At 50.2% G+C, this 14121-nt stretch overlaps 1 protein-coding gene across 4 annotated transcripts in view; it reads right to left on the bottom strand.

Moving 5' to 3' along the window:
• The window catches only part of LOC137423623 (uncharacterized), a 364689-nt gene that overhangs the window by 315522 nt on the left and 35046 nt on the right, over positions 1-14121 (bottom strand). For all 4 annotated transcript variants that reach the window (XM_078773964.1, XM_078773961.1, XM_078773962.1 and 1 more), the window contains exon 3: positions 108-232. In XM_078773964.1, the coding sequence (XP_078630090.1) occupies positions 108-232 (125 nt within the window). The remainder of the gene's footprint in view (positions 1-107; positions 233-14121) is intronic.

Genomic DNA, 14121 nt, shown 5'->3' with positions numbered 1-14121 from the left:
ATGACCCCAACAGGTCAAACACCATCTTGTAGTATGTTCAACCATCAATGTGCTGGTTATGTTGGTAGATTGTTATGAAGTTGGATAATACTCCGGTGGGTGTTTACCTGCCATTCCCTCATCAGCCATGACGTCACCTCCAGCTTTTGCGATGAGTTGAGGCAATGCAAGTAGGTCATTATTAATCTCAAGAAGCTTCTGTGCTGCTGGAACCACATTATCGATCCCATCTCTGTTGGTAAAAAGGAAGATAAAGATATTAATGTTTGAGGCTTCACTTGCTCCGGGAAAAAACCCACAACCAGAACACGTGGATTATTCTTTATAAGGAAGTTGTACACACAATGAGAGTCATGGGGTATCCGTGTCATTAACTTACATTATGGTTAGTTTTGGACAACTTTATATAAATAATTATCCTGCATGTTCATCACCTCATCAAACATTTAATTAAATGCGTTCCCAAGTCAGAAACCTGTACATGTTTAAAATGTTATTTAACATCAGCAGGACAAAGCCAGGAATCCATGTTATTAGTAACTAGCAGGTGCACAAGGAAATTGCACATCATGTAAAATGCGACATCAGCAGGACAAAGCTCGGGCTCCATGTTATTAGTAACTAGCAGGTGCACAAGGAAATTCCACATCATGTAAAATGTGACAACATCAGCCGGACAAAGCTAGGGCGCCATGTTATTAGTAACTAGCAGGTGCACAAGGAAATTCCACATCATGTAAAATGTGACAACATCAGCCGGACAAAGCTAGGGCTCCATGTTATTAGTAACTAGCAGGTGCACAAGGAAATTCCACATCATGTAAAATGTGACAACATCAGCCAGACAAAGCCAGGGCTCCATGTTATTAGTAACTAGCAGGTGCACAAGGAAATTCCACATCATGTAAAATGTGACAACATCAGCAGGACAAAGCTAGGGCTCCATGTTATTCGTAACTAGCAGGTGCACAAGGAAATTCCACATCATGTAAAATGTGACAACATCAGCCGGACAAAGCCAGGGCTCCATGTTATTAGTAACTAGCAGGTGCACAAGGAAATTCCACATCATGTAAAATGTGACAACATCAGCCGGACAAAGCCAGGGATCCATGTTATTAGTAACTAGCAGATGCACAAGGAAATTCCACATCGTGTAAAATGTGACAACATCAGCAGGACAAAGCCAGGGCTCCATGTTATTAGTAACTAGCAGGTGCACAAGGAAATTCCACATCATGTAAAATGTGACAACATCAGCCGGACAAAGCCAGGGATCCATGTTATTAGTAACTAGCAGGTGCACAAGGAAATTCCACATCGTGTAAAATGTGACAACATCAGCAGGACAAAGCCAGGGTTCCATGTTATTAGTAACTAGCAGGTGCACAAGGAAATTCCACATCGTGTAAAATGTGACAACATCACCAGGACAAAGCCAGGGATCCATGTTATTAGTAACTAGCAGATGCACAAGGAAATTCCACATCGTGTAAAATGTGACAACATCAGCAGGACAAAGCCAGGGCTCCATGTTATTAGTAACTAGCAGATACACAAGGAAATTCCACATCGTGTAAAATGTGACAACATCACCAGGACAAAGCCAGGGCTCCATGTTATTAGTAACTAGCAGGTGCACAAGGAAATTCCACACCATGTAAAATGTGACAACATCAGCAGGACAAAGCCAGGGCTCCATGTTATTAGTAACTAGCAGATACACAAGGAAATTCCACATCATGTAAAATGTGACAACATCAGCAGGACAAAGCCAGGGCTCCATGTTATTAGTAACTAGCAGGTACACAAGGAAATTCCACATCATGTAAAATGTGACAACATCAGCAGGACAAAGCCAGGGCTCCATGTTATTAGTAACTAGCAGATACACAAGGAAATTCCACATCGTGTAAAATGTGACAACATCACCAGGACAAAGCCAGGGCTCCATGTTATTAGTAACTAGCAGATGCACAAGGAAATTCCACATCGTGTAAAATGTGACAACATCAGCAGGACAAAGCTAGGGCTCCATGTTATTAGTAACTAGCAGGTACACAAGGAAATTCCGCATCATGTAAAATGTGACAACATCAGCCGGACAAAGCCAGGGCTCCATGTTATTAGTAACTAGCAGGTAAACAAGGAAATTCCGCATCATGTAAAATGTGACAACATCAGCCGGACAAAGCCAGGGCTCCATGTTATTAGTAACTAGCAGGTACACAAGGAAATTCCGCATCATGTAAAATGTGACAACATCAGCAGGACAAAGCTAGGGCTCCATGTTATTAGTAACTAGCAGGTACACAAGGAAATTCCACACCATGTAAAATGTGACAACATCCGCCGGACAAAGCTCGGGTTCCATGTTATTAGTAACTAGCAGGTGCACAAGGAAATTCCACATCATGTAAAATGTGACAACATCAGCAGGACAAAGCCAGGCCTCCAAGTTATTAGTAACTAGCAGGTGCACAAGGAAATTCCACATCATGTAAAATGTGACATCAGCAGGACAAAGCCAGGGCTCCATGTTATTAGTAACTCGCAGGTGCACAAGGAAATTCCACATCGTGTAAAATGTGACAACATCAGCAGGACAAAGCCAGGGCTCCATGTTATTAGTAACTAGCAGGTGCACAAGGAAATTCCACATCGTGTAAAATGTGACAACATCAGCAGGACAAAGCCAGGGATCCATGTTATTAGTAACTAGCAGGTACACAAGGAAATTCCACATAATGTAAAATGTGACAACATCAGCAGGACAAAGCCAGGGCTCCATGTTATTAGTAACTAGCAGGTGCACAAGGAAATTCCACATCATGTAAAATGTGACAACATCAGCAGGACAAAGCCAGGGCTCCATGTTATTAGTAACTAGCAGATACACAAGGAAATTCCACATCGTGTAAAATGTGACAACATCACCAGGACAAAGCCAGGGCTCCATGTTATTAGTAACTAGCAGATGCACAAGGAAATTCCACATCGTGTAAAATGTGACAACATCAGCAGGACAAAGCTAGGGCTCCATGTTATTAGTAACTAGCAGGTACACAAGGAAATTCCGCATCATGTAAAATGTGACAACATCAGCCGGACAAAGCCAGGGTTCCATGTTATTAGTAACTAGCAGGTACACAAGGAAATTCCGCATCATGTAAAATGTGACAACATCAGCCGGACAAAGCTAGGGCTCCATGTTATTAGTAACTAGCAGGTACACAAGGAAATTCCACACCATGTAAAATGTGACAACATCCGCCGGACAAAGCTCGGGTTCCATGTTATTAGTAACTAGCAGGTGCACAAGGAAATTCCACATCATGTAAAATGTGACAACATCAGCAGGACAAAGCCAGGGCTCCATGTTATTAGTAACTAGCAGGTGCACAAGGAAATTCCACATCATGTAAAATGTGACATCAGCAGGACAAAGCCAGGGCTCCATGTTATTAGTAACTAGCAGGTGCACAAGGAAATTCCACATCATGTAAAATGTGACAACATCCGCCGGACAAAGCCAGGGCTCCATGTTATTAGTAACTAGCAGGTGCACAAGGAAATTCCACATCATGTAAAATGTGACATCAGCAGGACAAAGCCAGGGCTCCATGTTATTAGTAACTAGCAGGTGCACAAGGAAATTCCACATCATGTAAAATGTGACAACATCCGCCGGACAAAGCCAGGGCTCCATGTTATTAGTAACTAGCAGGTGCACAAGGAAATTCCACATCATGTAAAATGTGACATCAGCAGGACAAAGCCAGGGCTCCATGTTATTAGTAACTAGCAGGTGCACAAGGAAATTCCACATCGTGTAAAATGTGACAACATCAGCAGGACAAAGCCAGGGCTCCATGTTATTAGTAACTAGCAGGTGCACAAGGAAATTCCACATCGTGTAAAATGTGACAACATCAGCAGGACAAAGCCAGGGATCCATGTTATTAGTAACTAGCAGGTGCACAAGGAAATTCCACATCGTGTAAAATGTGACAACATCAGCAGGCCAAAGCTAGGGCTCCATGTTATTAGTAACTAGCAGGTGCACAAGGAAATTCCACATCGTGTAAAATGTGACAACATCAGCAGGACAAAGCCAGCGTTCCATGTTATTAGTAAGTAGCAGGTGCACAAGGAAATTGCACATCATGTAAAATGTGACATCAGCAGGACAAAGCTCGGGCTCCATGTTATTAGTAACTAGCAGGTGCACAAGGAAATTCCACATCATGTAAAATGTGACAACATCAGCCAGACAAAGCCAGGGCTCCATGTTATTAGTAACTAGCAGGTGCACAAGGAAAATCCACATCATGTAAAATGTGACAACATCAGCAGGACAAAGCCAGGGTTCCATGTTATTAGTAACTAGCAGGTGCACAAGGAAATTCCACATCGTGTAAAATGTGACAACATCAGCAGGACAAAGCCAGGGCTCCATGTTATTAGTAACTAGCAGGTGCACAAGGAAATTCCACATCATGTAAAATGTGACAACATCAGCCGGACAAAGCCAGGGCTCCATGTTATTAGTAACTAGCAGGTGCACAAGGAAATTCCACATCGTGTAAAATGTGACAACATCAGCAGGACAAAGCCAGGGATCCATGTTATTAGTAACTAGCAGATGCACAAGGAAATTCCACATCGTGTAAAATGTGTCAATATCAGCAGGACAAAGCCAGGGATCCATGTTATTAGTAACTAGCAGGTGCACAAGGAAATTCCACATCGTGTAAAATGTGACAACATCAGCAGGACAAAGCCAGGGCTCCATGTTATTAGTAACTAGCAGGTGCACAAGGAAATTCCACATCGTGTAAAATGTGACAACATCACCAGGACAAAGCTAGGGCTCCATGTTATTAGTAACTAGCAGATACACAAGGAAATTCCACATCGTGTAAAATGTGACAACATCACCAGGACAAAGCCAGGGCTCCATGTTATTAGTAACTAGCAGATGCACAAGGAAATTCCACATCGTGTAAAATGTGACAACATCAGCAGGACAAAGCCAGGGCTCCATGTTATTAGTAACTAGCAGATACACAAGGAAATTCCACATCGTGTAAAATGTGACAACATCACCAGGACAAAGCCAGGGCTCCATGTTATTAGTAACTAGCAGATGCACGAGGAAATTCCACATCGTGTAAAATGTGACAACATCAGCAGGACAAAGCTAGGGCTCCATGTTATTAGTAACTAGCAGGTACACAAGGAAATTCCGCATCATGTAAAATGTGACAACATCAGCCGGACAAAGCCAGGGCTCCATGTTATTAGTAACTAGCAGGTACACAAGGAAATTCCGCATCATGTAAAATGTGACAACATCAGCCGGACAAAGCTAGGGCTCCATGTTATTAGTAACTAGCAGGTACACAAGGAAATTCCACACCATGTAAAATGTGACAACATCCGCCGGACAAAGCTCGGGTTCCATGTTATTAGTAACTAGCAGGTGCACAAGGAAATTCCACATCATGTAAAATGTGACAACATCAGCAGGACAAAGCCAGGCCTCCAAGTTATTAGTAACTAGCAGGTGCACAAGGAAATTCCACATCATGTAAAATGTGACAACATCAGCAGGACAAAGCCAGGCCTCCAAGTTATTCGTAACTAGCAGGTACACAAGGAAATTCCACACCATGTAAAATGTGACAACATCCGCCGGACAAAGCTCGGGTTCCATGTTATTAGTAACTAGCAGATGCACAAGGAAATTCCACATCGTGTAAAATGTGACAACATCAGCAGGACAAAGCTAGGGCTCCATGTTATTAGTAACTAGCAGGTACACAAGGAAATTCCGCATCATGTAAAATGTGACAACATCAGCCGGACAAAGCTAGGGCTCCATGTTATTAGTAACTAGCAGGTGCACAAGGAAATTCCACATCATGTAAAATGTGACAACATCCGCCGGACAAAGCCAGGGCTCCATGTTATTAGTAACTAGCAGGTGCACAAGGAAATTCCACATCATGTAAAATGTGACATCAGCAGGACAAAGCCAGGGCTCCATGTTATTAGTAACTAGCAGGTGCACAAGGAAATTCCACATCATGTAAAATGTGACATCACCAGGACAAAGCTGGGGCTCCATGTTATTAGTAACTAGCAGGTGCACAAGGAAATTCCACATCATGTAAAATGTGACATCAGCAGGACAAAGCCAGGGCTCCATGTTATTAGTAACTAGCAGGTGCACAAGGAAATTCCACATCATGTAAAATGTGACATCAGCAGGAGAAAGCCAGGGCTCCATGTTATTAGTAACTAGCAGGTACACAAGGAAATTCCGCATCATGTAAAATGTGACAACATCAGCAGGACAAAGCCAGGGCTCCATGTTATTAGTAACTAGCAGGTACACAAGGACATTCCACATCATGTAAAATGTGACAACATCAGCAGGACAAAGCCAGGACTCCATGTTATTAGTAACTAGCACTAGCAGGTACACAAGGACATTCCACATCATGTAAAATGTGACAACATCAGCAGGACAAAGCCAGGGCTCCATGTTATTAGTAACTAGCGGGTACACAAGGAAATTCCACATCATGTAAAATGTGACTTCAACAATATTATGCAAAGAATAGTTAAATATGTGAATTTTATAATGTGGATAACTATGTGCTCGTGAAAGATGCAGCTTGATTAATTCAACACCATTCCTCCAAACCCCAACTTCTCAACACCCTCCAAACCACAACTTCTCAACGCCTCCCACCACAAGTTCTCAAACCCCTCCCAACTGCAACTTTTCCACCTCCTCCACATCCTCATACCCCAAATCCTCATCTCCGCCCCACCCCCAGCTCCACACCCCAAATCCTTTTCTCCGCCCACGCCCCCCCCCCCCCCACCTCCATGTCCCAAACCTCAAGACTTCAATCCCCTCCACATTCAAAGTTTTCAAACCCCTGCAGGTCCTCAACAACACCTGCCCCTTACAAAATGCTCCACGCCCACCCCAACCCTACCCTCAACTCTGTCCTCCCCTTCCACAGAAGAACTGAATCCAGATCCGGATACGAAGATTTAAAAAAAATTTGGGTTGTGAAGAGGTTTTTACATTTATTGCTGATATGGTTTCACCATCAAACAAAATAATTACCTTTGTTCCACAAACACGTCCTCGATTGGCAATAAAGCACCTCAGCACATTCACTAACACATCCTTGATTGGCAATAAAGCACCTCACCACATTCACTAACACATCCTTGATTGGCAATAAAGCACCTCAACCACATTCACTAACACGTCCTTGATTGGCAATAAAGCACATCACCACATTCACGAACACATCCTTGATTGGCAATAAAGCACCTCAACCAGATTCACTAACACGCCCTTGATTGGCAATAAAGCACCTCAACCAGATTCACTAACACGCCCTTGATTGGCAATAAAGCACCTCAACCAGATTCACTAACACGTCCTTGATTGGCAATAAAGCACCTCAACCAGATTCACTAACACGCCCTTGATTGGCAATAAAGCACCTCAACCAGATTCACTAACACGCCCTTGATTGGCAATAAAGCACCTCAACCAGATTCACTAACACGCCCTTGATTGGCAATAAAGCACCTCAACCACATTCACTAACACATCCTTGATTGGCAATAAAGCAGCTCACAACATTCACCAACACATCCTTGATTGGCAATAAAACACCTCAACCACATTCACCAACACATCCTTGATTGGCAATAAAACACCTCAACCACATTCACAAACCTTTCCACCATTTTCAGACATTAAAGTCCGAGGTTTGACATGAAAGCTCAGATATACATCAACCTTGTGATCATGAAATGTTCTACACCTTGGGTACACAGGTACACATGCAGGTACACAAGGAAATTCCCTACATCATGTAAAATGTGACAACATCAGCCGAACAAGGCTAGGGTTCCATGTTATTCGTAACTAGCAGGTACACAAGGAAATTCCACATCGTGTAAAATGTGACAACATCAGCAGGACAAAGCCAGGACTCCATGTTGTTAGTAACTAGCAGGTACACAAGGAAATTCCACATCATGTAAAATGTGACAACATCAGCAGGACAAAGCCAGGACTCCATGTTGTTAGTAACTAGCAGGTACACAAGGAAATTCCACATCATGTAAAATGTGACAACATCAGCCGGACAAAGCCAGGCCTCCATGTTGTTACTAACTAGCAGGTACACAAGGAAATTCCACATCATGTAAAATGTGACAACATCAGCCGGACAAAGCCAGCGTTCCATGTTATTAGTAACTAGCAGGTACACAAGGAAATTCCGCATCATGTAAAATGTGACAACATCAGCCGGACAAAGCCAGCGTTCCATGTTATTAGTAACTAGCAGGTACACAAGGAAATTCCACATCATGTAAAATGTGACAACATCAGCCGGACAAAGCCAGCGTTCCATGTTATTAGTAACTAGCAGGTGCACAAGGAAATTCCACATCATGTAAAATGTGACAACATCAGCCGGACAAAGCCAGCGTTCCATGTTATTAGTAACTAGCAGGTGCACAAGGAAATTCCACATCATGTAAAATGTGACATCAGCCGGACAAAGCCAGCGTTCCATGTTATTAGTAACTAGCAGGTGCACAAGGAAATTCCACATCATGTAAAATGTGACAACATCAGCTGAACAAAGCCAGCGTTCCATATTATTAGTAACTAGCAGGTGCACAAGGAAATTAAACATTGTAAGAGCTGTGCTCCCACGTAAATCGGAAGAATGGACGCGACAAAAAGCTGGAATTCGTCCGAGTTTCTTTATTGTGTAAAACCAACTCGGGTACTCTGAAAAGCCCGTTTATTGGGCAGCAATATATATACACATTATCCCGGAGCGTTTGCCCGGGAAAAGCGAGAGGGGGCGTGGCCGGGCGTGCCCAGGCGTCCCGGACGAGGCCTGGCAAGTCGAGAGCGGGCATGGCCGGGCGTGCCCGGGCGTCCCGGACGAGGCCTGGCAAGTCGAGAGCGGGCCTGCCCGGGCGTCCTGGACGAGCCCGGCATGGTGATCACTCCGCGCCCTCGGTAGGTGCAAGGCGATTGTGTAAACCCAGCGGTAGCCGCTACACACGTCCCTCCAGAATCGACTTGCACCGGCAGGGTCAATTTAAGGGGGGTCCTGATGAGCCGGCCGAAGCGACCCCTGGCGGGTCGTGGGGGGGGGGGTCCGGTGTGGTGGTGGGCGGTCGAGTGGGGGGCACCGTGGACGGGGGGGGCGGCCTCGCCGTGGCGGAAGGGCCAACCGTGGCGGTTGGTCGATGTCCACGTGCGCCGGCTTGAGGCGGTCCACCGCAATCCAGTCCGACCTGCCGCCGATGTCGATGACGAACGACTTGTCATCCCGTCGCAGGACCCGGAAGGGCCCGTCGTACGGCGGCCGGAGTGGCCCCCGATGCGCGTCATGACGCACAAAAACGTACTCCACTGTGCGAAGCGCTGGGGGGACGTAGGACTGGGGGTCACCGTGGTGGGACGTTGGCACGGGGGCAAACCGTCGGGCGGTCTCCTGGAGGTCCGAGCGCTGGTGAGCTGCGGACCAGGGACTGGTAGCGTCAGGCACGAATTCGCCCGGGACGCGTAGCGCCTGGCCGTAGACAAGCTCGGCGGTGGACGCCCGGAGGTCCTCCTTGGGGGCCGTGCGGAGGCCCAAAATGACCCACGGCAGCCGGTCGGCCCACCCGCCGTCCTGAAGGCCGGCCATGAGCACCGGCCTTCATGGAGCGGTGGAATCGCTCGCACAACCCGTTGGCTTGGAGGTGGTAGGCCGTAGTACGGTGGGGCTTGACCCCCAGGTTGCGGGTGACCGCGCCCCACAGCTCGGAGGTGAACTGCGGTCCGTGGTCCGACGAGATGTCCGCCGAAGCGGGCGACCCAGGTGGCGATGAAAGCCTGCGCCACATCGGCGGTGGAGACGAGGGGAACGGCCTCCGGCCACCTGGTGGTCCTGTCCACCATGGTGAGCAGGTGTGTGAAACCCCATGATGGGGGAAGGGGGCCTACCAGGTCCACGTTGACGTGGTCGAAACGTCGCTCGGGCACGGTGAAAGGTGCCAGCGGGGCCTGGGTGTGTCGGTGGACCTTGGCCTGTTGGCAGGCTGTGCAGGTGCTGGTCCAATCGCGGACGTCCCGTCGAAGGCCATGCCAGACGAATCGCGCCGACACCAGCTTCTGGGAAGCTTTCCGGCCCGGGTGGGAAAGGCCGTGGAGGGAGGCGAAGATGCGGCGTTGCCAGGTAACAGGCACGATGGGGCGAGGCTGGCCTTGGGAGACGTCGCAGAGCAGGACAGTGTCCGCGAAGGGGATGTCGGCCAGGCGGAACCCCCTGTCCGCCGCCCGGAGGGCTTGCACCGTGGTGTCGGTGGTTTAGTCCGCCGCCATAAGCGCGAAGTCCACGCCGAGGTGGACCGCGTTCGCGCTGGCCCGAGAAAGACAGTCGGCCACAGCGTTGTCTTTGCCGGCGACGTGCCGGATGTCCGTGGTAAACTCCGACACGGCGGAGAGGTGGCGCTGTTGGCGGGCCGACCACGGCTCCGTGACCTTGGCCATTGCGTAAACCAACGGCTTGTGGTCGACGAACCCCGTGAAGTGTCGGCCCTCCAGGAGGTGGCGGAAATGGCGAACGGCCAGGTGTAGACCGAGGAGCTCACGGTCAAACATGCTATATTTGAGCTCGTTCGGCCGGAGTTTCCGGCTGAAAAAAGCGAGTGGCTGCCAAACCCCGTTCACCCATTGCTCATGTACGGCGCCCACCGCGTAGTCGGAGGCATCCGTGGTGAGGGCGATGGGAGCGTTGAGCACCGGGTGAGCGAGCAGTGTTGCGTTGGCGAGGGCCCGCTTTGAGTTTGTGAAGGCCGCGTCCATTGCTGCGGACCAGACGACGTCGTGCTTGGCCGGCTTGCCCAGGAGGGCTTCGTAGAGGGGCCGCATGAGTTGAGCAGCGCGGGGCACGAAGCGGTGATAGAAATTCACCATTCCCAGGAATTCCTGCAGGGCCTTTATGGAGCGAGACGCGGAAACGTGGTGATGGCCTCGACCTTGGTTGGCAGCGGCACGGCCCCGTTCTTGGTGATGTGGTGGCCCAAAAAATCAACGGCCGTCGTGCCGAAGTGGCATTTGGCCGGGATGACGATGAGGCCGTGCTCGCTGAGGCACCCGAACAATGTTCGGAGGTGGAGGAGGTGCTCGGCCCGGGACGTGCTGGCGACGAGGATGTCGTCCAGGTAAACGAAGAGGAACGGCAGGTCGCGCAGCACGCCGTCCATCAAGCGCTGGAACGCCTGAGCCGCGTTTTTGAGCCCAAACGGCATTCGCAGGAATTCGAATAAGCCGAACGGCGTGATGACAGCCGTTTTTGGGACGTCGGCCGCCCTGACAGGTACCTGGTGGTATCCCCGTATTAAATCGATCTTCGAAAAAATGACCCGTCCCGCCAAACGGGCGGAGAAGTCTTGGATGTGCGGGATCGGATACCTGTCGGGGGTGGTGGCATCGTTAAGGCGGCGGTAGTCGCCACATGGGCGCCAGCCGCCCCCTGGTTTTGGGACGATGTGTAGTGGCGAAGCCCAAGCGCTATCGGAGCGCCGCACGATGCCGAGGTGTTCCAAAGCGTCGAACTCGGCTTTGGCCACGGCGAGCTTGGCTGGGTCGAGGCGGCGGGCTCTGGCGTAGACCGGCGGGCCCATGGTTGGTATGTGGTGCTCGATCCCATGTCGTACTGCGACGGCCGAAAACGTCGGCCGCGTGAGGGCCGGGAACTTCGCGAGCAGGCGAGCAAACTCGTTCGCCGCCGGGAGGGCGCATGCCAGCTCGGTCGGAGCAGAGCTGCTCAATGTGCATGCCAGGGAGCTGAAGGTCTCGGCGTTGATGAGGCGACGCCGTTGGACGTCCACCAGCAGTCCGTGTGCACAGAGGAAGTCGGCGCCTAGCAGAGCCATGGGCACGCATGCGGTTACAAAAGTCCAATTAAAGCATTGGCCGCCAAAGCAGAGGGGGACGTTGCGCGGGCCGAAGGTGCGGATGGCCGATCCGTTGGCCGCAACCAAGGAGGGGCCGCAAACCGCGGACTGCTTGTCCTGATCGGAGGCGGGTATGACGCTCAGTTGGGCGCCGGTGTCACACAGGAAGCGCCGCCCGGACGCTTTGTCCCTGATGATAAGCAAGTTGCCCGTGTGGCCGGCGCTCATGGCTGGTAATAAACGCCGGCCCAGCCGTTTCCCGGCTGGCCGAAAGTGCACGGGGGTTGGCATGTCCGGGCCTTCTGTCCGAACCTGGCATGATAATAACACCACGCCTGGTCAGGTGGAGGCCCCGGTCATCGTGCTGGGGGTGAACGGCGCGGTGTAGCGGCCGCCAATTGCGTCGGCAGTTCGGTCGTCGACCGTGCCGGGTGCTCGGGCGCCATGGGCATTGCTTCGGACGGCGGTGGGCCCCAGGTCGCTGCTCCGATGCGTTAGCCTGCCGCGGAGATCTTGTCGGCTTCCCTGGCGAGGGCGCGGGGATCCGTGATCGTCGTGCTTGCCAGGGCGAGGCGTACCTGGCTAGTCAGCTGATGGAGAAACAGCTCCCGGAACAGGAATGCCAGAGAGTGCTCGCCGAGCAGCGAAAGCATGTAGTCCATTCGCTCGGACGGGCGCGTGTCGCCGAGCTTGGGCAGGTCGAGCAGGCGCCATGCGCGTTCCGCCGATGAGGGCGAAAGCGTCGAGGAGGAGCTTTTTAATTGCGGCGTATTTGTCAGCGGCTGGCGGGCTCTCGAGTAGGCTCAGGGCGCGGGCCGCGGTGGCTGAGCCGAGTGCTGCTACCACATGGTGGAAGCGGGTGTCGTCGGCCGTGATGCCTCGCAGGGCGAACAGGGAGTCCGCCTGGGCGAACCAAACCGCTGCGTGAGCCTCCTAGAAGGTAGGCAGTTTGAGGGCAACTGCCGTGTCCATGTCGGGTCACCATTGTAAGAGCTCTGCTCCCACGTAAATCGGAAGAATGGACGCGACAAAAAGCTGGAATTCGTCCGAGTTTCTTTATTGTGTAAAACCAACTCGGGTACTCTGAAAAGCCCGTTTATCGGGCAGCAATATAAATACACATTATCCCGGAGCGTTTGCCCGGGAAAAGCGAGAGGGGGCGTGGCCGGGCATCCTGGACGCGGCCTGGCAAGTCGAGGGCGGGCATGCCCAGGTGTCCCGGACGAGGCCTGGCAAGTCGAGAGCGGGCCTGCCCGGGCGTCCTGGACGAGCCCGGCATGGTGATCGCTCCGCGTCCTCGGTAGGTGCAAGGCGATTGTGTAAACCCAGCAGTAGCCGCTACATCATGTAAAATGTGACTTCAACAATATTATGCAAAGAATAGTTAAATATGTGAATTTTATAATGTGGATAACTATGTGCTAGTGAAAGATGCAGCTTGATTAATTCAACACCATTCCTCCAAACCCCAACTTCTCAACACCCTCCAAACCCCAACTTCTGAACGCCTCCCACCACAAGTTCTCAACACCCTCCAAACCCCAACTTCTCAACGCCTCCCACCACAAGTTCTCAACACCCTCCAAACCCCAACTTCTAAACGCCTCCCACCACAAGTTCTCAACACCCTCCAAACCCCAACTTCTCAACGCCTCCCACCACAAGTTCTCAACACCCTCCAAACCCCAAGTTCTAAAACCCCTCCCAACTGCAACTTTTCCACCTCCTCCACACCCTCATACCCCAAATCCTTATCTCCGCCCCACCCCCAGCTCCATACCCCAAATCCTTATCTCCGCCCCACCCCCAGCTCCATACCCCAAATCCTTATCTCCGCCCCACCCCCACCTCCATGTCCCAAACCTCAAGACTTCAATCCCCTCCACACTCAAAGTTTTCAACCCCCTGCAGGTCCTCAACACCACCCGCCCCTTACAAAATGCTCCACGCCCACCCCAACCCTCAACTCTGTCCTCTCCTTCCACTGAAGAACTGAATCCAGATCCGGATACGAAGATTTAAAAAAAAATTGGGTTGTGAAGAGGTTTTTACATTTATTGCTGATATGGTTTCACCATCAAACAAAATAATTACCTTTGTTCCACA

This window comes from Myxine glutinosa, chromosome 3, assembly GCF_964187855.1.
Source record: "Myxine glutinosa chromosome 3, kmMyxGlut1.1, whole genome shotgun sequence".
NCBI lineage: Eukaryota > Metazoa > Chordata > Myxini > Myxiniformes > Myxinidae > Myxine > Myxine glutinosa.
The sequence above is the reverse complement of the archived record's forward strand: the minus strand, read 5'-3'. Positions and strand labels throughout refer to the sequence as shown.